The 25,868-nt window shown below is 61.3% G+C and overlaps 1 protein-coding gene and 1 long non-coding RNA gene across 8 annotated transcripts in view; one reads left to right on the forward strand and one right to left on the reverse strand.

The window, feature by feature from the left end:
- Nucleotides 1-20,181, reverse strand: part of VAV2 (vav guanine nucleotide exchange factor 2) — a 161,632-nt gene extending 141,451 nt beyond the window's left edge. For 3 of the 7 annotated variants that reach the window (XM_025982123.2, XM_025982121.2, XM_025982122.2), the window contains exon 1: nt 19,883-20,180. In XM_025982123.2, the coding sequence (XP_025837908.1) occupies nt 19,883-20,086 (204 nt within the window). In that variant the 5' untranslated portion in view covers nt 20,087-20,180. Of the gene's footprint in view, nt 1-19,882 lie in introns of all 7 variants that reach the window. The other 4 variants (XM_025982120.2, XM_025982124.2, XM_072748228.1 and 1 more) reach the window with 4 other exon arrangements.
- An 813-nt stretch (nt 20,182-20,994) lies between these two features.
- On the forward strand, nt 20,995-23,600 carry LOC140597828 (uncharacterized). Its single transcript, XR_011999787.1, has 2 exons — nt 20,995-21,206; nt 22,292-23,600. It is a non-coding gene; the product is annotated as an uncharacterized lncRNA (long non-coding RNA).
- The last annotated feature ends 2,268 nt before the right edge of the window (nt 23,601-25,868 follow it).

Below are 25,868 nucleotides of genomic sequence, written 5' to 3' on the forward strand. Positions count from 1 at the left end.
AAAAAAAAACTGCTGGCTCGTCAGGACCCCCACCCAATCCCGCATGGGACACCCCCCCCATGCCATGGTCATTAGATGCATCTCAGGGCCCCCCGGCCCCTCGCGTCCCCAGCCACACAGGAGGGTCTCCAGCTGCCTCAGAGCAGCAAAACCAGCCTCTGACAGATACTGTGGGGTCTGGGGACCTCAACGTCACAATGACATGGGCGTTCCCGGGGTGGGAGTCCACGAACTTTCCTAAGTCGTCTCTTCTTTTTTGCAGTAATCGGGCATTACTTTTAGGATTTCTTAAAAAGACACCTCCACCCTCGGCTGGCTTCAGAAGAGTGTCCTGTGAATGTGTTAAAAACCCAGCCAGCACAGCCTGTTTCTGAGGATGCGGCCTTTCCCAGCTTTTCTCCACCGGCTCTTCTCCACTGGAGAAGCTGCACTTTCTGGAAATTCCAGCCGCTCAGAGCCAGAGCGCCAGCCCCAGGGCAGAGCACCGAGGAGGCATGGGCAGCAGGGGGGCGCGGGGCCCACTGTCTGCCAGGAACAGCTGGGCTCTCTCCCCTGAACCGGGGTCAGGAATGTTCACAGCTGCAGACTCACCCTCCAGCTGCAGACTCACCCTCCGCCCCCAGAGGGGCGGTGGGGTGGGAGCCAAGCAGGGGAGGGAAGCTGTGGCCCAGGGGGCAGGGGGGCAGGGGGGATGGGGGGACAGGGCAGGCACGCCTCCAGCCAGCCCACAAACGGGAAAGCTGAGCCAGAACTGGCATTTCAATGCAGGAGGCCAAGCTCCAGCCAGGGCCCCACCTGCTCAGGGTCCCCGGGAGGGCAGGCTGCAGACGGGGCGGCTCACGGCACTTGGCACTTGGGGCCCTGGAGCCTCCTGGGCTGGGATGACCGGCACCAGCCACCTCACCAAGTGGGGAAATTGAGGCCTCCGCCCACCCTGCCCCCCCCCCCCCCCCCCCCCCCCCCCCCCGTCCAGGCCATTGCCTGCAGGTCCCATCTGACTGTGATGGAGGGAAAGGTGCCTGGGATATGGCTCCCGGGATCAAACTTTGCTCTTGGTCTTTGCCCCTGAAAAAAGAATGGCTTCTCCTACATAAGTGGGGGCCTGGAAGAAAACAAAAACCCACATGAGCTTCAGCCCTCAAGCACCACTTAGCATGTGGGGACTTTCTGCCGTCCAGCCTTTTGATGCTCTAGTTTTTGTTATTACAAAATTGAGCGCTGGGAACAGCGTACAAGCCTGGGCCCTGGCTTTCCTCCCTGGCAGCAAGACACCCAGTGGCAGCCCGAGCCGGACGTCCAGGAGCCTCCCCAGGCCTGGCCCTGACGCTGGGCATTCAGCTGTTACCAGTTTCACCATCATATCTACACGATGGCAGACAGCTCTGCCCTCACAGGCCACTCCCACAACGGAGCCAAAGGTTCCATGTCGGCTGCAGAGTGACAGGACAGTCACCACCCAACAGCCCTCGGCAGAGACGGGCTCCACCACGTGAGAGCAGCAGGCGAATGAGGGCCCTGGGCAGCCCCAAGCACAGTCCCCACCTGCACGGGTGTGCTCACTAATCACTCACCCCTTCATCACCCCAAAGACTGCCAGGCCCTACTTGGTGCCAGGCACGAGGGCACCCAAAGGATGGCACAGCCTTTGGCCCCTCCCCCCATGGGAAGAGACAGTTACACCCAGGCTCCCAGGCTGGGCCTGCAAGGTGCCTGCCCACCCCGGTGCTATTTTCGAGAGAAGGGGGATGGCTGAGGGAAGTGAGAGTGCAGCGGAGCGGCTCAGGGTGGGGAGGACTGCGTGGCCCACCAGCTGCAAACCACAGGGCGGCCCTGCGCAGGCCGGAGTACGGGGACCCAAAGGTAAGCCCCAGAGGTGAGAAGGGTCTGCTGGAGACACACAGGGCAGAGAGGACGAGATGGAGGCAGAGATGGGATCGGGGGTTCTCAAGCCACGGGACGCATGGGGCCACCAAATGGAGGGGCGAGGTGTCCCCTCGATGGCGGGGAGGGATCATGCCCTGCAGCCTCTGAGGCAGCACAGCCCCCACCAACACCTGCATTTGGGGCCTCTGTTCAGAACTGTGACAGCTTCCGGTGCTGTCAGGTCTCCAGTCCAGGGCACGTTGGCAGGGCCGCCTCAGGACCCGCATGCATGGGGAGAGCTGGGCAAACCTGGCACCCCAGCCCCTGGGCCCACACCTGCAGGCACCTCTTCTCGAGGGACACTGCTCACTGCTCCACCATCACAGGAGGAATCAGGCACACATGTAAATCAGCTTTGTGACACCAAACCCACCAAGAAGAACACCCTGTTGCTACCCCTCCCAGGCCCAGGCTGAACCGAGAAAGTTCTGGCCCGTAGGGGATTTCATCATCTGGCCGCTAAAATGCTAACCACGAGAGACCAAGGCTTACTTCCCACCTCCCGGGTCCCTGGAGAGGCCTCCACCTCCCAGCACAGGCCAGGGCAGCCCAGGGGCTAGGGACAAGGAGCCGCAGCCTCCTGGGAGGCTCGCTCGGGGAGCTTCACCTCAAATCCTATCTCCAGGACGGCACTGCCAACAGCTTCCTCGAGCCAGGAAACCAGGCACAGCTGAGAGGAAGGGGAAGCTAAGTGCCTTCGCTTTCCTCCTCTCCAGAATTTGGCAGACACCGACAGACACAGAGCAGGGAGGTGCCCTCCCCGAGGGCCAGGCTCTCTCCTCTCCCCAGACAGCTTACTGCGTGGGGCCTGCTGCCGGCCCAGGCCTGTGGCACCCTGTGCATCTGACTACAACACCCTCTGTTCAGTGAAGGAGCCATGGCCCAGGAAGGAGGCATCTTGGATTCTGAGACACGGGAATGTCTGAATCCAGATCCAGGTCCAGACTCAGGGTCCCAGACTCTGAAAAGGGGTCCTGGCCCAGAGAGGAGGGGTCCAGGTCCAGGGCAACACGGGGTAGCTGCAGCTCCCTCACGGTGGCATTGAGCCAAGCCCCCACCTTGCCAGGCCAGACGATGAAACGCATCCCTTCCCCCAGGGCCAGGGCCAGCTGAGCAGGAGCAGAGCTGGGAGCACAGGACAGGGGAGGTCATGAGGGCAGTGCTTGAGCCTAGGCGGAGGGGTGCAAGGAGGTGGAGGCAGGAGGCAGGAGGAGGGGAGTGGTCACAGGGCTGAGTCCAAGGGGCTCTGAGGCTGACCGCAGATGCTTGCCCCAGAGGAGGTGTGCAGAAGGTGCGCAACACCGCCCACACCCCAGCAGACATTACTAATCTGTGGGAGCAGAGTGTGCCCCTTCCACTGCCCACCCCCCGGAAGACATCACTAATCTGTGGGAGCAGAGTGCATCCCCTCCACTGCCCAGGTCCTAGCAGACATCACTAATGAGTGGGAGCAGAGTGCGCCCCCTCCACCGCCCAGGTCCTGGCAGACATCACTAGTCTGTGGGAGCAGAGTGCACCCCCTCCAACACCCACCCCCGGCAGACATCACTAATCTGTGGGAGCAGAGTGCGCCCCCTCCACCGCCCAGGTCCTGGCAGACATCACTAATCCACATGGCATGGCCGCTAAGCAGCCACACCCAGCAGCCCTCCCTGTCCTTCTCAAGCCAGCTTTTCTGGCAGGCCAAGCCAAGAACCAAATCTGGAACCCTCCAAGGAGGGCCACGAGTCAGTCTGTGCCTGAAAAGCCAAGGGCAGCGGAGGGGAAATGAGGAGTCCAGCTCCCCTGGTATCTGAAACCCCACCAAAGGTCTAGAACCCCCTCCCCACTCCTGGCCACAGAGCCAAAGGGCTGGCTTGAGAGGAAATCAGCCAGGAAGGCATGGTGAGGCCTGGCTAGCTGACCTCTGGTTCCCACAAAATGCACAGGCTTCAGGGTGCATTTCTGTGTCCGATCCCCATGCTGGCCAGTCTGCAGAACTTGTCAGCCAGCAGCTCCGCGCTCTTTAAGAAACAAGGTCCAATCACCACAAGGTGCTCGGGGAACAGCCACTGAAAGCCATCCAGGAGTAACACGCACAGATCGATGATGAGTCTGAAGGAGCACAGAAGGGCAGCCTCGGGTCCTCGGCGGTGGCTGCCCCTTGCTCTGCATCCACCCCTAAGCCTAGAATAGGAAAGGGGTACCCCCTCAAGGACACCTCACCCACCCTGGCTCCTTGACCCCCAGCCTCCTGACACCCCGGTCCTGGGACACCCCTCTTAATAGCCCTCAGCCACCCGTGTCCCCACTCAGGTGCCCTCAGGAAAGCCAAAAGACGCAGCAAAATACGCCAGCCCAGTGCCAGAGGGTGGGGGACGCAGGCAGCCCTAAGTGGGGACCCCCACCTCATCTGTGCCCTCAGCTCCCCTGTCTGCCCCTTAGGGGCTCCAGGAGGCAGAGACTCCAGAACTTATGGCTGGACACAGAGAGAGGGCTGAAAAAAAAGGAACCATCCTGGTTGCCTCCCAGGGCTTGGGGGCTGGGTACTGAGTGGCTCCATCCCCCATTCTCACCATCCTCACAGGTGGCTGGGCTGCCCGGGGCAGGGGGTACAGGTTGGGGTGGCCCCATCTCTCATCTCTGTCCAGGAACCAGCAGGACAGGCCACCACCCTGACCCTGCAAGGCTCCTGGGAACTACAACCCCACTGTCCCCATGATGATTTTATTAACAGGCAGGAAACTGAGAAGCCCGTCTGGGATGAGTGCTGCTAAGTCAATTAAATCCTCGAACGGTTTTCTAGAAATCATTGTTTGTGATTGTTTAGTCTCAACTTTGTGTACTGAAAACCCCTTCTCAGTGTCAAGATCACGGGGCAGGGTGGACTCATGGGCACCTTCCCATCACCTGAGGATCTTCCTCGTGGGTTCATGCCACCAATCTCAGTTCTGAACAGCGAATCGTGCAGACCACAGGGTCTGACACGTCATTCCTCGCAAGGCCAACGCTGATTTCAGAGCTGTCAGACCGTGAAGAAAGGATTTACCTTGGAAAGTATGGAATAGTGTGTGGGGAAAGCCACGTGGGGCAGATGCAGCAGTAACAAAAGCAGGCTCCTGGATGGTAAATAAGGTGAGTCCCCAGTCCCCAGCTCTGTGGGGACACTCAGGTACATGCACAGTGTCCTCTGGGTGGCAAACAGACAAGGAAGCCTTAAATATGTAAGTACGTATGAGTGTATCTGGTCCCATCCACACCAGGGCCGCAGAGAGCAAAAACTGCTCAGGGACAGCATCCTGAATGAGAGAGCCTTCTCCTAGCACTGGTGACCTGGTGGCTCTCAGAGGTGGAGGAAGGGGAGAGGCACAGGGAACCCACCCTGGGTCTCTGATTCCCACAGTGTCCCACAGTGGTCCCCCAACCTCTGCCAGCCCTGGGTGCAGTCCTAGGGTGTGCCCCGCCCGAGCTTGGGCCTGGAGAACGAGACACCAGGCAGCCGTGAGGCTCACGTGCGGCCCCCGAATCTCAGCAAATGCTCCTCGCTGCTAAATCGACGAGGCTGGCACATTACCCTCCCCAGAACCCCCTGCAAGGTTGTTTCCTGATTAAAGCTTTACTGAATCAATAGCAATAAAGTAGCCCCCAAGAAATTGATCGAAGGCAGGGCCCTTTTCAAGAAAAACCACTCTTTCCACATGCAAAAACCACTTAAAAAATAACACACACAACTAGTTTGGGTTTTGCAGCAGTCTTACTGGGTGTCTGCAAAGGCCACCGTGTTACCTGAAGATGAATCACACAGGCAGGGATCTAGGCTCCCCCGGGGAGCTGGATTCCAACGTGCCGGCCCCACGCGGCCCCACGCTCCTGAGTAACGAGAGCACCTGTTTACAACCTGGACACACGGGGCGCCTGTGAAGGCAAAGCTGCCCTCATGCTCGAGAACGTCATTACCAGGGACGCAGAGTCGGGAATGCAGTCCCAGGCTTCTGGAAGGTGCCTCACTGTGGCCGGGGCCCTGGCCCCACAAAAGCCCACAGAGTTTGGCCCACTGAGGCTGGGGGTGAGGGGGGCAGCCGTCACCCCCCAAGTCCAGCCTGGACACTGATGTGTGGTCAGCCACACAGAGGCCGGAAAAAGAGCAGGAAGCTCGGAGCCAGACAGAAAATACAACGGGGCGGGGCTGAAACGTCCCGCAACTCCGGTCAGGGCAGATTCCGGACAGACCGCTGGGAGAGCCGGGCCTTCCCTGGGCAGCAGCCAACGGCAGACCTTGAGCCCCAAGGGCGAATCCGGACGAGCCCCACCAGCTCCCCTACTGCCCAAGCCCGACATCAGGGCACCCTCCTTAATACCCCAGGTCGGGGCCAGCCCTACACCCTGCAGCCCAGAGCTGTCCCTTCCCCCACGCTGCCCCCTGCCCTCCCTGCAGGCCTTATGGGTTTTCCTGCCGGGGTGACCGCATCCGCCTCCTCCCCATCCTCAGCCTCAGCCTCCCGGACTGCCGACTGCAGCCTCCAATCCAGTCCCAGCACCATGACCAAGCAGAACCTTCTGAAGCCAAATCCAGGACATCGTGTTCTCTCCAAGCCCCTCTGCGACTGCCCAGCACCCCAGGACAAGGCCACCCACCCATCTGACCCCTACAGCGCTGCCTCCCTGCAGCCCAGAGGGCTGTGGCTCTGAGTCCCTCCAACCTCCCTGCCTCCAGAGGTGACCGCTGCTCCCCCCACAGCCCCCTAGACTCTGAGCCCCTGGGAATTGCTGCCGGGCCTCACCCATCTTTCCCTGACCCTGAGGGCCAACTGACCAGAGGCAGTAGGTGCTCAACCAACGTCCCCTGGGAGCCAGCAGGTCCAGATGAGCTGCAGGAGCCATGGGAAGAGCCCCCCTGGTGAAAGGCCCAGGAGGGGACCTGACGGGCGGCAGAGCAGGGCAGCACCCTCCTCCAGGGTCTGGCTGCCAGGAAGACCAGCAGCCACCTCACAGAAAGGCCTGGGGCCCCATCATACCACACAGTGGCCCCTGTGGAAACCAGTGCCTGCCGGTCCCCAAAGTGCACTTCACGTCCAATGTCAGCATCCAAAGTAAAGGGGGAGGAGACCAACTCTCGGGCCCCAGGGCCTCCAGGGAGCCAGGCCCAGGACCCCGGGGCCCTCACCTGCTCATACGGCAGCACAGGGGAGCCAATTTCACAGGGGAGCCAATCGGCTGCAGGCAGGGTGGGCGCAGAGGCCACCGAGAAGCGTGTCCAGGGGTGCCAGTGGCCACATCCACACGGGGCGGGCAGAGCACGGGCCCAGCCTGGCTCCCGACCCCCACAACCGCCCTTCCGCAGCTGAAGGAGGAAACATGGCCAGGGCAGCCTGGGTGACAGGTCCCTCAGGCACGTGCAGGCTGCAAAGGCGGGGTCTCCTGCTCTGAGCCCCACCCAGCCAGGCTGGGCCCGCAGGTCAACGTCCTCAGGGACCCGGGGGGGCAGGTACAGACGCTGGGGCCTCCCGCGCCCTGTGCCCACACAGTGGTCCCGGTGCGGCTGCGGCCTGTGCTCCTGCAGCAAACACACCGCTTCCCCAGCACCTTGTAATCTGCAGCTCTGCTCCCCCCCCCCGAGCCTCGCTGACTAACAGATGTTCCATTTAAGCAGCTAAATTACCACAAAATACACCCAAAGAGATGGCAAGCCAATTTCTCCCCAGGTTTATTTGCATGAGGAGGGAGTAACATGTGAAAATCCTGTCTTCTCTTTTTTAAGAAAAAAAAATTTACTACACACGCCAGTTAGGGAAAAAAAAGAGTGGATGCCAGCACGTAAATCGCTGAGGGAGGGTGCAGATGGCGCACACAGGAGCCCACGGGCGCCATGTGGCACAGGATGCTGGGGCACAGGTGGTCCAGCAGCCTTGGGTTTGAGTCCCGCTTCCATCCCCTACCGCGAACTTGGACCAGCCCCCTGAGCCTCAGCCTCCACGGCTCTCGGACGGCTACTCCTGACCCCCTACTCCCCGGGGCTGTCCTTTCCTGGGGCTAGGACTGCCAACCACCTCCAGAACTGTGACGAATCACCATCACCGAGGCATCACTCGGCAGCCCAGGAGTGGCCCAGACCAGGCACTGCACAGCAGGTGACAGGATGACCCCATCGTGCCCAAGGAATGCCCGCAGGGGCTGAGCACTCTGGGTGGATCCCTGGCCCACCACCCAGAGGCAGTCCAGGCATCAGCCTGCATGTCCCCGGAGCCACCAGATGGCAAAGCAGCAGAAGGGCCAGGGACTGAGGCCACTCCACTGCAGGACACAATCGCCACCAACTGGAGGCCCAGGCAGGAGGGAGGGCATGGGACAGGGACCCCACAGCTGGTCCAGAGTGTGGGCCCTGGCATGAACAGAACCAGGTGTTGAACAGCCACCTACGCCTGGATCCTCTCTCCTCGCCAAGAGGCAGCCAGGGCTCCCCCAAAGAAGACTGGGCGGACAGAACTCCAGAGGCCTCAGCCACGTCCAGGAGAGCGGACACCAGCCCCAAACACACCCCTGGAGGTGGATGGCATCACCCAGACGTCTCTGGGCTGCAGACAGGCACGGACAAGGAGCCTCTGGCCAGACAGCACAGGTGGCAGACCGCACTCGGCCTCCTGACCCCAAAGTCCACTCGGATCGTTCACACAGTGCCAGAAACGAATCCCAGAAATGCGGCCATGCTACTGGACCCACTGCAGAGCCAAAGCAGACATGAGCAGGTGCATACACAACTGCTGCCTGCAGAAGGTGAGGTTTATGGCTTGGATTTACTAATTCAGTTATTCACTCCCAGACGAGGCATCTGTCCTCCACAGCCCGCCCCTCAGCTCCTGCTGATGAAACCATCGGGAAGCCCACTGCCCCCATAAGTGATGCTCAGCTGGGAACATGAGCGGGAGGGGGGGCGGCAGGGAAGGCTCCAGAACACGGCAGCCAATGTCAGGAAACCAATTCTCCCGAAGACCCAGAGAAAACCCATGTCCTCACTGAAAGCCAAGGCCGCCTCTGAGTGTGCCTCCCAGACACAATTGAGGCTCCAGAGCCACTGGTCTCCTGAAAGGTGTGGAGAAAACGCCCTCCGTTACTAAGTGGCAGCAGGCGCAGGACTTGCCAACCAGCGCACAGACTCCCTCGTCAGATGCAGGGCGGCCTCCCGCAAGGGAGATCCTGCACACAGGCACACCGATCCTGCGCCCCTGCAACCGATACCTAGACCGCGGGAGGCTTTCCTTGTTCAAGGGGGTGGGAGGGTCTTCAGATGCCCCAGGAGCCTTCCTCCCATCCACCTTTGAGACACCTAGAAATGATGGTCCCATTTTACAGGGCGGGCAACTGAGACCCAATCCCCCATGTGCTCCCTGGACCCATCTCCCTTCATCACCCCCCACCCCGAAGCAGGATCACGGAGGTGGGCAGGAGGGGGCTGTGCTCTCCTGACACAGCCAAGCTCTCCTGGGCCACTCTGCTTAAGCCACCACGTGAAGCGCCTGGAGCAAAAGCGGCCATTCCCCGGGCTCCTCACCCCTAGAGATGGAAGGAAGTCTCAAAGAATCCCAGGTGGCCTTGCTCAGGGCACCCAGCCTCTCGGCCTCCAGACCCTGGCGTGCTGAGTCCTGGGGCAGTCCTGGGCCCCATGGACCCAGGGCAAGAAGGGGCCCGAGAAACGTGCCACAGGGAAGGCCACGCGGGGCACAGGGAGCCAGCACCTTTAGGGGCCCAAATGTTCATGAGATCAAGATGATATTTAAATATATACTATTAGTATCCTGGTCTTTACATTAACCTAGGCCTACAATAGGACCTTTAACTTCTCTTTAAAAAGAGAGAGGGGCACCTGGGGGGCTCAGTGGTTGAGCATCTGCCTTTGGCTCAGGGCATGATCCCGGGGTCCTGGGATCGAGTCCCACATCAGGCGCCCTACATGAAGCCTGATTCTCCCTCTGCCTGTGTCTCTGACTCTCTCATGAATAAATAAATAAAATCTTAAAAAAAAAAAAAAAAAAAAGGAGGAGGGAGGCCACAGGCAAAGGCGTGCAGGGCCCCGGAGAGTCACATGGTGGCCCCAAGGCCCCCACCACAGCCAGTGCGGGTTCCAGGCTCTCACCTGCCACACACCTGCTTACATTTCTCACATGGTTCCCCTCCTAGCCCCGCAAGGGTCTGCGGTCAGAGACACATAACAAAATTTATGATCAGTGACTGTCCATTCGCCGCTGTGCAACCACCGGCAGGATCTGAATCCTGAGCTTGGCAATGACCCCAAACACAAAGCCATTCCCCTGAGCAGCCGCTCTCGGATCCGTCCCCCAGCCCACCTTCTGTCCGGGTTGGACGTGCACATAAACAGAATCACAGGAACCTGGCCCTCTGGTGTCTGGCTTCCCTCGTGGGACACAATAGTCTGAGGCTCAAACACGTTGTGACGTGTGTCAGTGGGGGCTCAGTCCTCTCAGTGGCCAGACAGGCCCCACCTTTACCTGTTCGTCCCTGGGGAAGGATGCTGTGTTTTATCCCCACCCTACTAGGGGGGAGGGACACGGAGACCCCACGATGCCCCGAGCCCTCGTGCCCTGACTATGCCCCACGCCTCAAGGGAGGGGGAGCCCAGCCCCTTCCGCACCCAGGAACACAGAGGCCCGCGGAGGGCAGCAGAGCAGCAAGTTCTGGGGAGCCTGGTCATACCCCACTGCCCTACCTCCATCCAGCCTGCTTCCTTCGAGTTCTGGGGTGAAAACAAAACCAAATGGCTCAGTGTGGGTTCTTGGGTGAAGCCCATCGTGTGTAGAGGAAAACAGTCAGATCCCTCACTGAAATGACTGCTAGGGACTTGGTCTCCTGTCCCCACAGCCAGATGAGCCGGGGGCTGTGGGAGGGGGGCACAGACGCCCATCTCTGGGGGTGGACGGGTAGTGGGAGGAGCTGAGGAACCGGGGAGGGAGGGTCTCAGGATGTGGCTGCCATGAGCAAGAAGGACCAGAAACTTCTGCCACCATGGGGCCCTGACACAGCATATGAACAAACTGTAAAGCTTCCCTAGGCGTCCTGTGCGCCCGGGACACACGGTGACGGCCCCAGGAACCAGACACCCACTTATCCAGTCAAATGCTGGGACGGTCCATGCTCCAGCCATGACCAATGCCATTAGGGCACCTCCCCATTCCTGGGGAGCCACAGAGGTCCCAGCACACAGCCCGCCACCCCCAGGGGCCAAAGCTCACGGGAGCACCGCCATGAGCCACAGCCTGTCCCTAGGGGAGGACAAGCCACAGAAGCCTGAGAAAGGCCTGGGTAGGCGAGGCCAGCCTCTCTGCGCTGTGGGGAGGCGGTTTAGGCCTTGCACCTCTGCAGAGGCCCCCTCTCCCCAGGGCCACCAGTCTCCGCATGCTCAGTACAGTGCGTGCACCACCCTCCCTTGGCAGCATCCCACGTCTAGGGGCCAACAATGACAATCGAGCAAATATGACAATCAAGTGAACATCGGTACAAACTGGAAACGTCTGGCCCAGGGAAAGGCAGGTGAGTGAGCTCAGGAAGGGGACGAGGCAGGGGCAGGACTGGGGTGGGGCGGAGAAAGGCGCAGGGGCAGGGGCAGGCAGACGCCCGAAACCCCCACCTGCCTACTGCACAGGGCCTCCTGGTGACGCCCTGGGGCACTCACCCCGCCAACTTCCACATGCCAGGGACACACCTATCCTGCTGCAGCAGAGCCACAAGCGTGTCTTAAGGTCTCCCGATGGCAGGACACAGGCAGGCACCCCCTCCCCACACAGATAGCGGCATGGGCTGGGGAGGGGTGGCAGTGGGGGGCCCCCCAGTCCTGTAAAGATGTGGAGGTCGAAGAGCCCAGTGGACAGAACGGGAGGACAGGCGGCAGGCCCTCAACCGAGACCAGGCTGCCTATGAGGCCAAGAGCTCAAAACACAACAAACCAGCAGAAGTGTTCCTGGTCTCAAGTTCAGGGTGACTCGGAGCAGACAAGCAGACGTGTTGAAAATAATTATTTTCATCCTTACGTAACTGTACAGAGAATAGTGAGGGAGGCGGCACCTCACTCGGGTGCTAGCACCCCGGGTCCCATGGGCAGTCCAAGCACCAGGACTCAGCCCCCTCTCCCCCAGGAGGGCCATGCGGTTGTGGTGCTTGTTTATCTTTTGGGTCAGAAACCACAACAGTCACAGCAGCTTCAAGATGCTGGCAGGAAGCCCCCTGAGAGCACAGAGGTTCAGGGGGGCCCCTCCGGGCAGCCATGGGGCTTGTCCTGGCTGAGCAGGACAGAGCAGGGCTTATCCAGGCAGCAGACGGGGACCAGTCTCCCCCAAGTGGGGGGGGGGGCGAGGTGAGGGGCACGCTCCCGTGCGCAGGTGCTGAAGTGTCCACTCCCAGGCATCAGACTTCTTGCCCAGGAGTGTTTAGGGGCACGTATTAGGAGAGGGGCATTCACGGGGCAAAGCCAAAGCCCCAGGCTTCAAAAAGCTAAAACACCCAGCAAGGGTGCCCGAGGAGACACCACCACCCACCCCATGGTGGAGAGAGGGGACACTGTCCACTGAGCACACATCACCTCGTGGCATCCAGACATCCCGGCAGAGAGCTGTGGGTCCCCTCTGTCCGGAGCCAAACCCCATGAGGTCACTGCTAGAAAGCCCCACTGTCCAAAAGCCCAAGAGGCCAGACACAGGGTGAGAGAATGGGTCCCCGGGCAGGGTCTGCACCAAGATGGCCAAGGTCACCAGGAGAGGGAGGGGCTGGGCGCTATCCTTGGCCAAGAGTCCTCCATCTTTCTGCGTATCACCCAGCCACCACCCAGCCACCACCTGCCTCTGGGGCTGAAGGGTAAATGAAGAGTGGGAGGGGGCTTGCAGGCCAGGGCAGGAGGGAGGGTCCAATCCAGGGCCCAGGCCACCCACCCTCTCCTAGCCACCATGTGGTTCTGCTACAGCTGGGCGGCCAGAGGCGAGGTGGGGCCAGCCAGCCGGCCGGGAAAGGCAGCTGCCCCAGCCAGCAGGAGCAAGCCAGGCACCCGGCCTGGGGAGGGGCACCATGTTCTCCAGACCTACTGGGCCAGGTGCAAGGCAGGGACAGTGTCAGGCCCTTGTCTTCCCACCAAATCTTACCGCAGCCTGCAAGGTGGCCCTGGGCACCCTCTTCACAGACTGAGGCTCAGGAAGGCCTGTGACCCCACCCCCACAAACACTCCCATTGCAACCCAGGGGCCAATGGCAAGGGATCCTTCCGATGACATTCCAGGCAGCTCATCTCGCTCAGCAAAGGTCTGCACCCTTCCAGGCGCCAAGGGGCTCAGCCCTAGTGGCCCCTGCTGCCCCCCTACAATGGGGGAGCTGAGGGCAGGGCTTGCCACAACCCCCGCATGGATGAGCTGAGGTCACGGCCCTAAGCACTTAGCACCATTTCTGGTACAAGGTGCACGGTAGAAAGAGCTCTGTCCTTGCTGAGCACTGCCTGTTAGGAGTCCGCACCAAGAGCCCTGGATACAAATGGTGACATGATGGCAAACTGAGAGGGCAGGACCCCAGGGCCCCCTCACAGGCCCCAGGACATGCCCCCGAGCCCTGACCTGCCCACTGTCTGGCTTTGACAGGCTACAAGCTAGGGAAGGTCTCCACCTTTTAAAACAGTTGGAGGAAAAAAAAAAATCAAAAAAATATTTCATGACACATGAAAATGATATGAAATTCAAATTTCATTCTCCATAAAGTTTACTGGCACACACCCACACTTACTCATTTGCAGATCGTCCTCCGCGGCTTTCACACCAGGAGGGCAGAGTTGAATAGTTACGACAGAGACTGTCTGGCCCACAAGCCCTAAAATATTTACCGTCTGGCCCTCGACACAAGAGAAGTGCCAACCCCTGCTCTGGAAGTGGGGTGCTGGTGGTCGGCTGGGGCGCTGGGGGGAAGAGCGGTGGAAGTGAGGGGCAGTCAGGAGGGAGATCCACCTGGCAGAGCCTCAGCCACCAGGCTGCTGGGCTCAGGTCTGGGTCTCTGCCTAAACCCAGGCCCCACCACACCCACCCCACCAGCACTGCCTGTCCCAGACATCCCTCCCCTCAAAGTCACAAAGCCACAGACACAGGCATGGCCTGGACACAGGGCCAGGAGGAAGGGGCTGGAGGGCATCGTGCTTCTGACTGCCCAGAGCAGAACCCACTGCAGTTCTGGGAAGGAAGACAGAGTCCCTTCTCCAGGGAGGGGACACCCTTGGCCACCCTATCCTCGTGCAAGAAAGAGCTCAAACGAGGCAGTGGGATGGGGGCTCACCGTGGCCACACTCCTGGTCAGGCCTCCAGCAAAGCTGCCGCCCACACACTTGGCCCCAGGCCCAGCGGAGCCCCCCCATTCTCAGCACTGAGACACCCGTTTCCAAGGTCCAGGTCGGGACCCTGGTCCCGGGACCAGGTCCTCCCTCCCTCCCCACCAAATGCACAGCACACTGCCAGGTTCCTACCCAGCCCACCGACGCCAGAGCCAGATCGGCGGAATCTGTGTGCCCCGCACAAACAGCCCACGGTCCACCAGTTCCAAACGGTGCCTTCCTGTGACCTAGGCAGATGAGCCCACAGGTCTCACCTGAGGATTCCCCACCCAAACCTCAGGACCCCACTCACTCCCCTCCCAGCCAGTCAGGCCAGTGCTAAAGAGGGGACCCCCAGCCCCCAGGGTGCAGCCACTGCTACCCACTCAGAGCCATAACCCCTGCCACATGGGAAAGCCAATGTTGGGGAAATCCACATTTCTGCACTTGTCATTACCACCCCCCTCAGGAGCCCTTTCCAGGAGTTTTCATGATCGACTTCCCATACGAAGTTTCAATACCACGGATGTACTATGGATCTGTTTCCTACTCTATGTGCCTCTGTGCTTTATACATAAAAAGGACATGATTGCTTCACCTCCAAAGACCTGATTTCCACCACCCGGGGGCCACATCACCGCCCCCTGAGAAGACAAGGGTTAAATAAAATGTATTCTTAAAATTAATGTCCTGTGTTTCTGCTTTTTCAATATGATCACCATAACTTCTGAAATAAAAAACAGAGCTCACCTTTTTCTATTTGGCAGCACTTATACAGATAGAAAACAAAGGCAAACGTAAACATGTCCAGGCACGTGTGTGCACACAGTACATCCATCCACACCCGTGGGTGCGCACAGACACATGCATACACCGCCAGCTCCCACCACCGAGAGCACCTGGGAGCAAGGACACCCTGCAGCAGTGTGCACACCAGCACCCAGATCTTGGCTTCTAAATACCCGTCTCCATAATGGAACGGAGCTCCTCGGAGACATGGCTGACTCTCGAGCTCAGACAAAGAAGCATACGTGCCAGGAAGGAGGGTAGTGCTCAGAAAAATGCTGAGAACATGAGGCGTCTGAGTGGCTCAGTCAGTTAAATGTCTGACTCCTGATTTCGGCTCAGGTCACGATCTCAGGGCCCAACACAGGGCTCTACGCTCAGCAAGGAGTCTGCTTGTCCCTCTCCCTCTGCTCCTCCTCCTCTCTCTCTCTCAAATAAATAAGTAAAATCATTTTAAAAGAAATAATTAGGGCACCTGGGGTGCCTCAGTGGTTTAGCGCCGCCTTCAGCCCAAGGTGTGATCCTGGAGTCCCAGGATCAAGTCCCGCATCAGGCTCCCTGCATGGAGCCTGCTTCTCCCTCTGCCTGTGTCTCTGCCTCTCTGTGTCTCAAATAAATAAATAAATAAACAAACAAACTTAAAAAAAATAAAAGAAATAATTAAAAAAATAAAACAGGAAGCCATAATCCTAACTGGCAGAAAGAGAAGAAGGAAAAACCAGAGGTGCATCTTGTCCCAAGTCCCTTCACAAGGAGAGCTCTGAACTACGGAGGACAGAGTGCCACTGCGGAGAGGACCAGCAGGCCCTGCCTAGGAGGTCAGCATCTCCACAACCAGATAAAGCCAAGCCATCTGCCACCTGCAGGACAGGACAGGACAGGAGGAGGCGGCATCGTGGCTGGTTCCCCCACAGGCGCACGACCCAAGTCCAGTCCCAAGAGGACGCAACCGGGACAGTCTGCAACAAAAGGCTCCTGGAACCTACAGGGCACTGAGGTCATGAAAGGCAAGGGAAGGGAGCAGCGCCCCTGCAGACGGCGGACTGGAGAGGAAGAGCGCAGGCCGCACCCCCAGGTTCCCCTCCTCCTGAACCAGCATTTCCAGGGACACCTGTTGGGGCGTGAATGGGTCACACGCAGGGACAGAACTGAGAGGCTGAGCTGTGCTCGAGAATACCCTCGCTTGTGGGTGATGCGCTGACAGGTTCGGAGTGAGGGCACCAAACTTCCCACTCAGCTCTGCTAGGGTGAGGAGAGGTATGTGTACACTCAGAGCTCTGCCGAGAGTCCAAGATACTTTCAAAATTCAAAAAAGACAAGAAGAGGCTTCCTGTGGGCTGCCCGCTGCCCTGGCATCACACACCTCAGCCTCAGGGCCCAGTCCCAGGCCACCTGCGTTCTCGGGACCCCCGGACACCTGCAGACCCTTGCAGGCCTCTTCTGCGGACCTGGGCATCTGGGCCACACTGCCGCACCCTCACTCACCTAGAAGCATCACAAGAGCAGGACAGGGCCCAGGCAGCCCCCAGCCTGCCAGAAAGCCTGCCTCGGAAGGAAGGAACACGGCAGTGAAGGCGCAAAGGGACAAAGGGATGCCAGGCTTCTCGGGACCCGAGATGGTGTCCTGAACAGCTTCAGCCCAGTCCCCCTCCAGACTGAGCAGCAAGCGTGTGGCCCCCACGTGCTGGGTGGAGTGAAAGCACAGAAAGCACAGGGTGAGGGTCACACCCCTGGTACACCGGGGGCCACAGCCCGGCTCGCCCCGCCGCAGGACAAGAGAGTGCAATCAGAGGAGGCTTCCTAGAGGAGGGGCCTCTAGACTAACTGATGCTGACGGACAGCAAAGGTACAGAATGGGAAGTGAGGGGCCTGAGGCAGGGATGGGAGTAACCCCAGTGCGCCCTGGGTGCCAGGGTTCCCGATCTGTTCTCCAGGGAGGAGGCCGGCCAGAGTGGTGCGGGCAAGAGGCAGGGCGGGTGGTGGCCTACAGGTTTCAACTGCAGACCGAAAGCAAGAGCTGCCTGCTGGCATCAGCAGCCTCGGGCCCTCCACACCAGAGCCACCCCCGATGCACGTGATCACTTATTAGGATCAGCAGATTGTGGCCATACCTAATTAGCTTAATTAAACCCAAGGTGGCTTCCAGGCATTTTGGATTTAAAAAAAAATTATAGCATGGCCTGCCAGCTCCAGGAGGGCAGGACAAAGGGGCTGCTTGGCTCTCTTCTGTGAACACCTCTTGAGATTCCGGCTCTGTACACAGCAGGTACTCCATAAGTGCACAGGTCCTTATGCTCCTTTGGGGCCAATAACCCAGCCGAGGTCAACTCAGAGGGGAGGGACATCCCAAACACTATCCTCTGAAAACAGTATGTCACGGTAAGAAGCCAGCGTGGCCTCCTGGACCGAGGGGCCCACGTGGAGGCCTCTGAGCCGGTCAGGCCTCTGGCACTCCAGGACCGCACGGGGATGGGAAGGCCCTGCAGGCAAAGTAGCCAGACCCCCACAGAAAGCAGGCACACACACCCCCATGCCCCACGCACCCCGTAGAAGCAGGCACGCGGCAGGAGCAGCCGAGAAGTAGGCCAGAGCATGGGTCCGAAAGTCAGTCGGAAAAGGTCTGCAGAATGCAATCAGTCTCAGCAACCCCACACGGGGACCCTAAGCTTGGGAGTTTTGCCTCTTCCAATCTGTGTGACCCGGAGCAAATCACTCCATCTCTCTGAGCTTTAACTGCCTCATCTATAAAATGGGAGTGACATAACCTCGCCAGGACCGTGCCTCTCCCAGGTCAGGGCCGGGAAGAAAGGGAAGCTTCCACTTCCCTTGGGATCCAAGCACCGTGAACCAACAGGTCATCTTCCCCACTGCAGCTTTAGGGACTATAAGCTTTTCAAAGAGCAAAGAGCAGCCACAGAGACAGCCCCTTGCCCAAGCTCCGCTCCCAAACCCTGCACAGCTACACTTGGCAATAATTGTTTCTTCAACCTTGAAAAATACAGATGGAGCCAACGTGCTGCACCCCGACCCGACGAATACAGCTTCACAGAGCACCTGCAGCCATCGCTGTGCCACAAGAGACATACAAAGATGGGGTGACCGGTGGGCTGAGGTCAGGGAGACCAGACACATCCCGCCCCTCACAAGATGACCAGTGGGCTGAGGTCAGGGAGACCAGACCTCGGCCAAGAGCGTGGTATCTGCCAGCGTCCAGATGACCATCCTAAAATCACCAACGTCAACTCCGCAATGCTCCCAGAACATTCTTTGCCTTAACCTCACGGAATCCTCGCAAGGTGGCCATGAGGCGCCTATTACTCCTGTTCCCATTAAATATGTGGGGGCACTGAGGCCCCAAAGGTAGTCACCTACCTGGTGACAGTGCCAGGTTTCAATCAGCACGAGTCCACGAAGACACACAGACACTGGCCCATCCCGTTCTCCTTCGCACCGAGTCCCCCTTAACACCCCTTCACCCAGGCTGGGGCACAGGGGGCTCAAGGGACCGTCTGGTGTCAGTGTTGCTACGCTCCCCATGGCTCCTGGGACCCCAGGATGTCTCTGCCTTTCCGGCACAGGGGCTGAGCCAAGCCACCTGCCACAGCCAGAGTGCCCCCTCTGCCCCCACCCTGGCCAATCACAGCTGGAAAAGGGCAGTTCCAGGACCCAGAGGCCAGCCAGACCCAGCCACCCACCCCAGGCTGGGTCCTGTGCCCCAGCCTCCCTGCCAATCAGCCAGGGAGCCTGCCAGGAGCCGGCGAGCCTGGGCAGCCCCTGTGGTTCACAGCCAAAGGCAGACACTCTCAGCCCTGGCCAGCTCTGCCCTCAGCGGCCCTTCCTGCCCTCAGGTTCTCCAGCCCAGCCCCTCGAGGAGAGGACAGAGGTGAGGAATGGACACCTGGCCCCAGGGGCTCAGGGTTACTTGGCACAAGAGAGCCTAAGGACAGTGCCGGCTTCAGGGGAGGCCCGAGACCGCACGCCTGCATCCCCGGGCTCCCTCGCTAGGCTCCTGGGCTCTTCTGCCCTCTACCCTCTCAGGGCTCCTCTTTGTCAGCAGCCGCCCCCCTTCCTCCCTGGAGGAGGGGATGCCCCGTCTCCTTGGAAACACAGCCACAGCCAAAGGGCAGAGGCCACGCAGCCCAGCCTGGAAAAGCCGTGACTCACTCCATCCGTCCTTCTCCCCAGCCCGTTTTCCGATGTCACACAGGAATGGCCTTGTCCACGCGGACCTGCCGTGGGCCAGGGGGAAGGGGCTGCAGGGCCCCCAGGCGGGGGGTGGATCCCGACGGCGCTGGCCGGGCCCAGGCTGGCCCCCGGGGGCCCTGAGTGCGGGCCCGTTGGATGGGGCTGGGGTGGGCGCTCCGTGGCTGCGGGCGGGCAGGACCCGAGCCTCGTCCTCCTCAAGTCTCAGCCAAGTTCCCTTTGAGGGGCCAGGAAAGCAGCTCCCGCCGGCCGCCCGCGGACATTTTCCTGCCGGTCGGCGGCCACACGCGCTTGGCCACGACAAAGGCCACACTCGAGGGCGCCCCGCTCACAGCAAGGCGGGCGGCCCCGGGCCGGAGGGGGCGCCGCAGCCCCCCGCGCCCCGCGCCCCCCGCGCCCCGCGCCCCCCCCGGCCCCCCGGCCGCGCCCAGCTCCGAGCCGCCGCCAGGCGCGACGCCCGACGGGGCCCCGGGGGGTCGGGGGGGTCGGGGGGGTCGGCGGGGTCGGCGGGGTCGGCGGGGGCGCAGGCCGGCCCGGGGCTTCCCCGCGGCGCGCGCCCCCAGCTCGGGGGCCTTGGGTGGAGGCGCCGCCCCGGGCGCCCCCCCGCCCCCCGCGCCCCCGCCCCCGCCCCCGCCCGCGCCCGGACCCCCACCTGGGACATCTGCGGCCGGAAGTTGATGTCCTTGAGGTCGATGGAGCCGGGGGAGAGGTTGTGCAGCAGCTGGCACAGGAGGACGCCGTCGCGCAGCGCCTGCGCCAGGTCGAAGACCACCGCCGAGGGCCACACCACCCGGTGGGTGGGCGGCAGGACCTTGCAGTCCACCAGCCAGCGCCCGCACTGCCGCCACTGCTCCATGGCGCCCGCTCAGCGCAGCGCGCGGGCCGGAGTGCGGCGGCCGCGGGGCATCCCGCCCGCGCGCGGGGTCGGGGCCGGGCCGGGCCGGGCCGGGCGCGCGGGGCGGGGCTTCGCGCGGGCGGCCGGGGTCCCCGCTGCGCCCCCGCGCCTGCTCCGCCTCCCGCTCGGGCTCCGGCTCCGGCTCCGGCTCCGGCTCCGGCTCCGCGCCCACGTGCGGCCGCGGGGAGGGCGCCCACGGCGCGCGGGACCCCTCACGCCCCCGGGCGGCCCCGGGCCCCGCGCGCTCCCCGCCGCCCGCCGCCGCAGCGCCCCGCTCTCCGCCCCTGCGGGCGCCGCATGCTGCGCCCGGGGCGCCCCGGGGCCGCCGCCGCTCCGGCCCCGCCCGAGACAAAGGGCCGGCGGGTCGCTCGCTCGCTCGCTCGCGCGTCCGGGGCCTGGGGCCGCCCGCGCCGCCGCCGCTTTGTTCGGGCCACGGGCCGCGGGCCACGGGCTACGCGCTCGGCGCCCGCTCAGGACGCGGCGGCTCGCGGGCGGCTCCGGGCGGCTCTGGGGCGCGGGGGCGCGGGGGCGCGGGGGCGCGGCCACGGCGGGGCGGGGCGGGGCGGGGCGGGGCGGGGCGGGCGCGCGGGCCTGGCGCCGCCCCCGCCCCCCCACTTCCTGCCCCGCCGCCCGCCAAAGTTGCGGAGGGCGGGGGCTGCGGCGCCGCCGGGGACCGCCCTGCCCGCGGGGCGCCGGGACCTTTGGGGGCGACCTCGCCGGCGGAGGGGCGCGGGCCTCGGGCTCCGCGCGGCCCTCCGCTTGGTGGCGACCAGGCCGTGGCCCCCGTCGCGCCGGGCGCCTCCCCACGGCCCTTCGGCGAGGACAGACCGGGACGGGCACCGCCTGGGCCGAGGCCCCCGCGTGCCCCCGGTCCACGGAGTCGTCCCCGAGGGATAGCCCGAGGCCGGAGGCGCACGCGGGCCGGGGTGCGCCCAGAGCCCCCTCCCGTCCTCTGCTCTGGCCGGGACCGAGGGCAGCCCCGCACCAGGCCCGGACCCCGCCCTTTGTGACCCGGAGGCCCGGCCGCTTGCAGCTGCCCGGAGGGCAAATCCTGGCGTCCGAGATGGAATATGTGAGATGAGTGAGTGAGAGGCAGGGTTGGTCTGGAGGCCAGAGCTGCCTGGGCCCTGGGTCCCGCCGGCCGCGGGCTGTCTGCAGGGTCCGCCACCGGCTCGAAACGCCTTCCTGAGCCAGGCCCTGGGGTGGGGGCCGCGTTTCCAGCAGCCTCCCTAGCCTGCGAGCGACCCCGGCCAGCGACCCCGGCCAGCGACCAGGGCGGCGGCGGCGGCGGCGGCGGCGCGGCTTCAAGGGCATGGAGAGCCAATCTGGCAATGAGATGATGTGGATCCTGGCTCAGTGCAGGAGCCCTGGGCTCTCATCACTGACGTGCTGGGCCACCCTGGGCAAGGCACGCCCCACCCCGAGACTCTAGGCCACCGACCGGGTGGGGCGTGCAATCCCTGAGGGGCCACCCACGCTGGACACTCCTTGAATCCCGGACCTGTGTGCACTGGGGCAGCACAGCGGCCCAGCCCCCTGCCCCTGGATGCCACCCCCACCTCAGTGGGAGTGCAGAGAGGATCCCCTGGGGCCTACTGCACAGATCAAACCGGGCCCTTACCCCTACTGAAGAGGAAGCCTGGGGGAGTGGGGGTCCAGGCTCCCGGGGAGCCCACAAGAAAAGCAGGGGAGGAGCCAGCCTCCTGGGCGCACCCCAGGCCCGGTGAGGAGTGGCCATAGCAGGAATAAACTCTGGCCAATGGCCAGGGAGCTCCCAGCTCCCCTCCAGGGGTCCTTCCTTTGTGGAACTCTCTCAGGAAGGAACCTGCCTCAGAGGGGTGTGAGGGAGCCTGTTTGGTCGGAGGAGGCAAAACCGGGGAATCCCTCCAGCATCACCCCGAGAAACTGAACCCCAGGGAAGTAGTCTGAACCCCAGGCCCTCCAGCGCCCGCTCTGACAGCCTGTGCAGGCACCTTCCCTTGCAGCGCCCCCTCCTCCTCTGTAGAATGGGGACCCCAGCACTGCAGCCCCCTTGTTTGTGAGGGGCCAACAGGACATCATGGAGAGTTTTTGCGCAGGGCCTAGGGCAGAATGGGGCTCCCGCGGTCCTTCCCCCGGGGTCCCTATTCATTCTGCCCCCTTAATGCCAGTGTCTCTCTCCCACAGGTAATTTAAGAAAGGGGCCTCTGTCCTCACCGCCCTTCATGGCCTTCCTGCCTGGGCAGAGACCCAACCAAGATGATGAGCCCGGGAATGGGACACAGGCCCTGGAGGGTGACCGTGCGCACAGGCGTCTGCTGCCCCCTGGCGGGCACAGAGGACTCTATCGCCACCTGGCTGCCCCGCCGGACCGGGAGGCTTGGGAATGGTCACATCCAGAGACACCTGGCTGCTGTGCGGTCCTGAGCTAGTCACACCCCCTTCACCGTTCCCAGCTTCCCATGTTGGACACTGGGGACATGTGTCTGTCACAGCGTCCTTAGGAGGCTCTGCAGACAGGCTGGATGGATGGAAACTTGGCGGAAACTCTCTCCCCTGACGCTTGGTGTGGGTGACGAGCAGGTCTAGACCATACCAACTCAAAGCATGGGCCAGAAAGAGGGGGCATTTGTGCAGAAAACCTTCCTGCAATGCTCATGCGCTGGGACTCAGAGCTGGTTGCCAGGTCTGCCTGTAGCATACTTGCGGGGGGAGGGGACAGCTCCCGTCACATCCTATGGAGGACATGGCGCCCTGGAGACGCACTCACAGACAAGGAAATGGTCCCCTCGAAGCTGCACCTCCATTTGGCCTGCCTTTAGCCCAGCCTGTGGTGGCTTCATTGGGAGGGAGAGGCTCTGTGCTAAGCACCAGGGCAGCCCACAGGAGAGGCGGGGAGCTGGGCCCCCAGTCCGGAGGGCAAGCATTGCCAATACTGGCCACATACCCTAAAGTGGCAAAAGAGGGTCACAGTGCTCTCTCTCCACCTCACCCACACACCATTCCCCACCCCCACCCCCGCTCCAGCCCATGTTTTGGCAGCCAGCAAGGACTCAGTGGAACTTGGGTGAGACCCTGTCACTCCCCTGGGCAAAGAGGGGTCCTTTGATTTACACCTCATTGGAGGTAAAAGCAAATTCCTTCCCTAGAAAATCCCCCATGATATGCCCCCTCCCGGGATGACTTCATTTCCTACAGCTCTCCAGCGGGCTCACCCAGCATGCTGCTACCCCAGGGCCTTTCCACTGGCCATCTCTCTGCCTGGGACTCCTGCCCTCACATCCTCTGCTGACCCTCTCCCCCATACCTGACTTGCTTAGTCTCATCCCTCTAGACCATGTCAGCTCTGGGGCAGCAGACCCAGACAGACTCTGTCCTGTCCTCGGTTCACACCCAGCACTGCAGACTGGGCTCAGCCTGTGGTAGCGGCTAACAACAACAACAAAAAGTTATTGAATGAAGCACCAAATAAATAAACCAACAACTTGGCCAAGCACTGCAACTCTGATTTTAAAACCCAATATATTCTCTCACGGGAGTCACAGACGTGGGGCAAACTGCACCATCCATTGAGTGATCTGCAGCCTATTCCAGCAATGTCTACGACGACCTTTTTTTTCTTTTTATTTGTTTACTCATGAGAGACAGAGAGAGAAAGAGAGAGGCAGAGGGAGAAGCAGGCTCCATGCAGGGAGCCTGACGTGGGACTCGATCCCAGGACCCCAGGATCAGGCCCTGGGCTGAAGATGGCGCTAAACCGCTGAGCCACCCGGGCTGCCCTACGATGACCTTTAACATCATTATGTGAGTGGGTACCATCATGCTCCCTGAGACCGCACAGGCACGGCACATTGCCACTCAGCTGGGTCTATGCTAACAGTACCCCTGATTGTACCGGACGCCCCCATATCCTGAGTGCCACAAGGGCTGCAGGTGCTCACCTCACCTCCCTGAAGCCTCACACAGCAGCTGCTGTCGTCCTGGGTGGCTAAATGCAGAAGGAGCTGCCCATGTCGCCCAGCAATGCATGAGGCAGCCAAGTCCCAGTGCCAGGCCGCCCCAGCACCCAAATATTGCTGTTGAAAGCAGTTTCCATGCCTGGGACTCTGCTGTTCCTTGACAAGCTCATTTGGGTGGGTGGGTGACAAGGGAGAAGCGAAAACTCGGTGGTGTCTATGACATGTAGATACTGACTCAGCAGCAGAGCGCAGAGCGCAGCACTTTGAAAGGCATTCACACACGTGCACACGTGCTCACACGCATGCACACACACACACCCCATGGCAGAAATTGGGGAGGTCGCACAGCAGGAGCGGAGAGCTGGCTGGAAGGTGGCTGTGGGGGAGACTCCCTGTGTCCGCTGAAGTGGGGGGAGCACGTGGGAGTGCTTCCTCCCTGGTGGCTGTGGGATCCCTGGGCATCCCCAAGACGAGGCCGCCGGGGGAGGGTGAGCCTGGGCTTCCACATCTGCTCCTCTCCCTGGACATGACTCATGCAGGGAAGGACTGTCCAGCCTCTGCTTAGGGGCCTGCAGGCCCTGCACTCATGCACCTACGCCCTGGCAGGGGGGCACTCTTATTACATCTGCTTTGAAGGTGAAGCTTCACAGAGCTGAGCCACATGCCGGGTTTGAATCCTCATGCGTGTAGGGAATCTGTCTCCTGCTGTGCTTCCAGCTGAGGGCTTTGTTTTGGCTTCTGGTTGATTCATGGCTCCAGGGTGGCAGCTCAAGGCAGCTGCACTCACAGAGCTGCACTCACAGAGCCTCCCGGGCTCCTCTGGAGGCATCCTCCTCCTCCTCTGCTGGAGTCTTATTCCCGGGACAACGGAACAGCAAGGGAAGAGCTGGAGGGCTCTCTGCCTGTCCACACACCCGAGAGCTCTCCTTTCCACATCAGCCTCTGTGGAGAGGCATACGCAACCCAACAGGGGCTCTCAGCCTGATTTCCCAGCCAACACCCAGAGCTGCTGCAGGGTCCCCGCCTCTCTCCTCAACAGAACCAAGGCTGAGGGGACCTATTCCATAGGCAGGGGCCCAGGGACATACAAGACTTCTCCGGAAGAGGCCTCTTTGGAAGCTGGAGTCTGCCCACCTTCCATCCATCCATCCATCCATCCATCCCTTCTTCCCTCTCTCCATCCGTCTACCCATCCTCCCATCCCTCCCTGTATCCCTCCATTCATCCCTCCTTCCATCCCTTTATCCCTCTCTCCATCCTTCCATCCCTCCCTCCATCCTTCCATCCCTCCCTCCATCCCCCTCCATCCCTTTATCTTCTCTCCTTTCTTCCATCCATCCCTCCATCCTTGCATTATCCCTCTGTCCCTCCCTCCATCCCTCCACTCATCCCTCCATCCATCTCTCCTTCTGTCCCTCCACCTCTCCACCACCCATCACTCCCACAACCTCCTTCCAGGAGGTTTTATTCATGGAGGAAAGGGAAGTGAATATTCTGACTCTGCCCGACATGACTGGGTGAAGGAGTTATTCTTGTGTCCAAAGCACACGAACACACACATTTTGCAAATTCCATTTGTAGCTACATCATGCAAATTCAGCTGTCACCATTTCCTGGGAAAGTATAGGTGTAGAAAAAGACCATCTGGCCTGCCATGGACTCAGATTACGCCCCACTGGGTTGTTGGGTGTGGGCTTTTTTACATCATGCTTCGAAAGGCAAAATATAGACTTGTCACTGTTTATTGTTTCAACCACCAAAATCAAGTCAAATGCCATGGATAGTACCCCAAGTTGATCTCTGCC

Source organism: Vulpes vulpes, chromosome 2, assembly GCF_048418805.1.
Source record: "Vulpes vulpes isolate BD-2025 chromosome 2, VulVul3, whole genome shotgun sequence".
Taxonomy (NCBI): Eukaryota; Metazoa; Chordata; class Mammalia; order Carnivora; family Canidae; genus Vulpes; species Vulpes vulpes.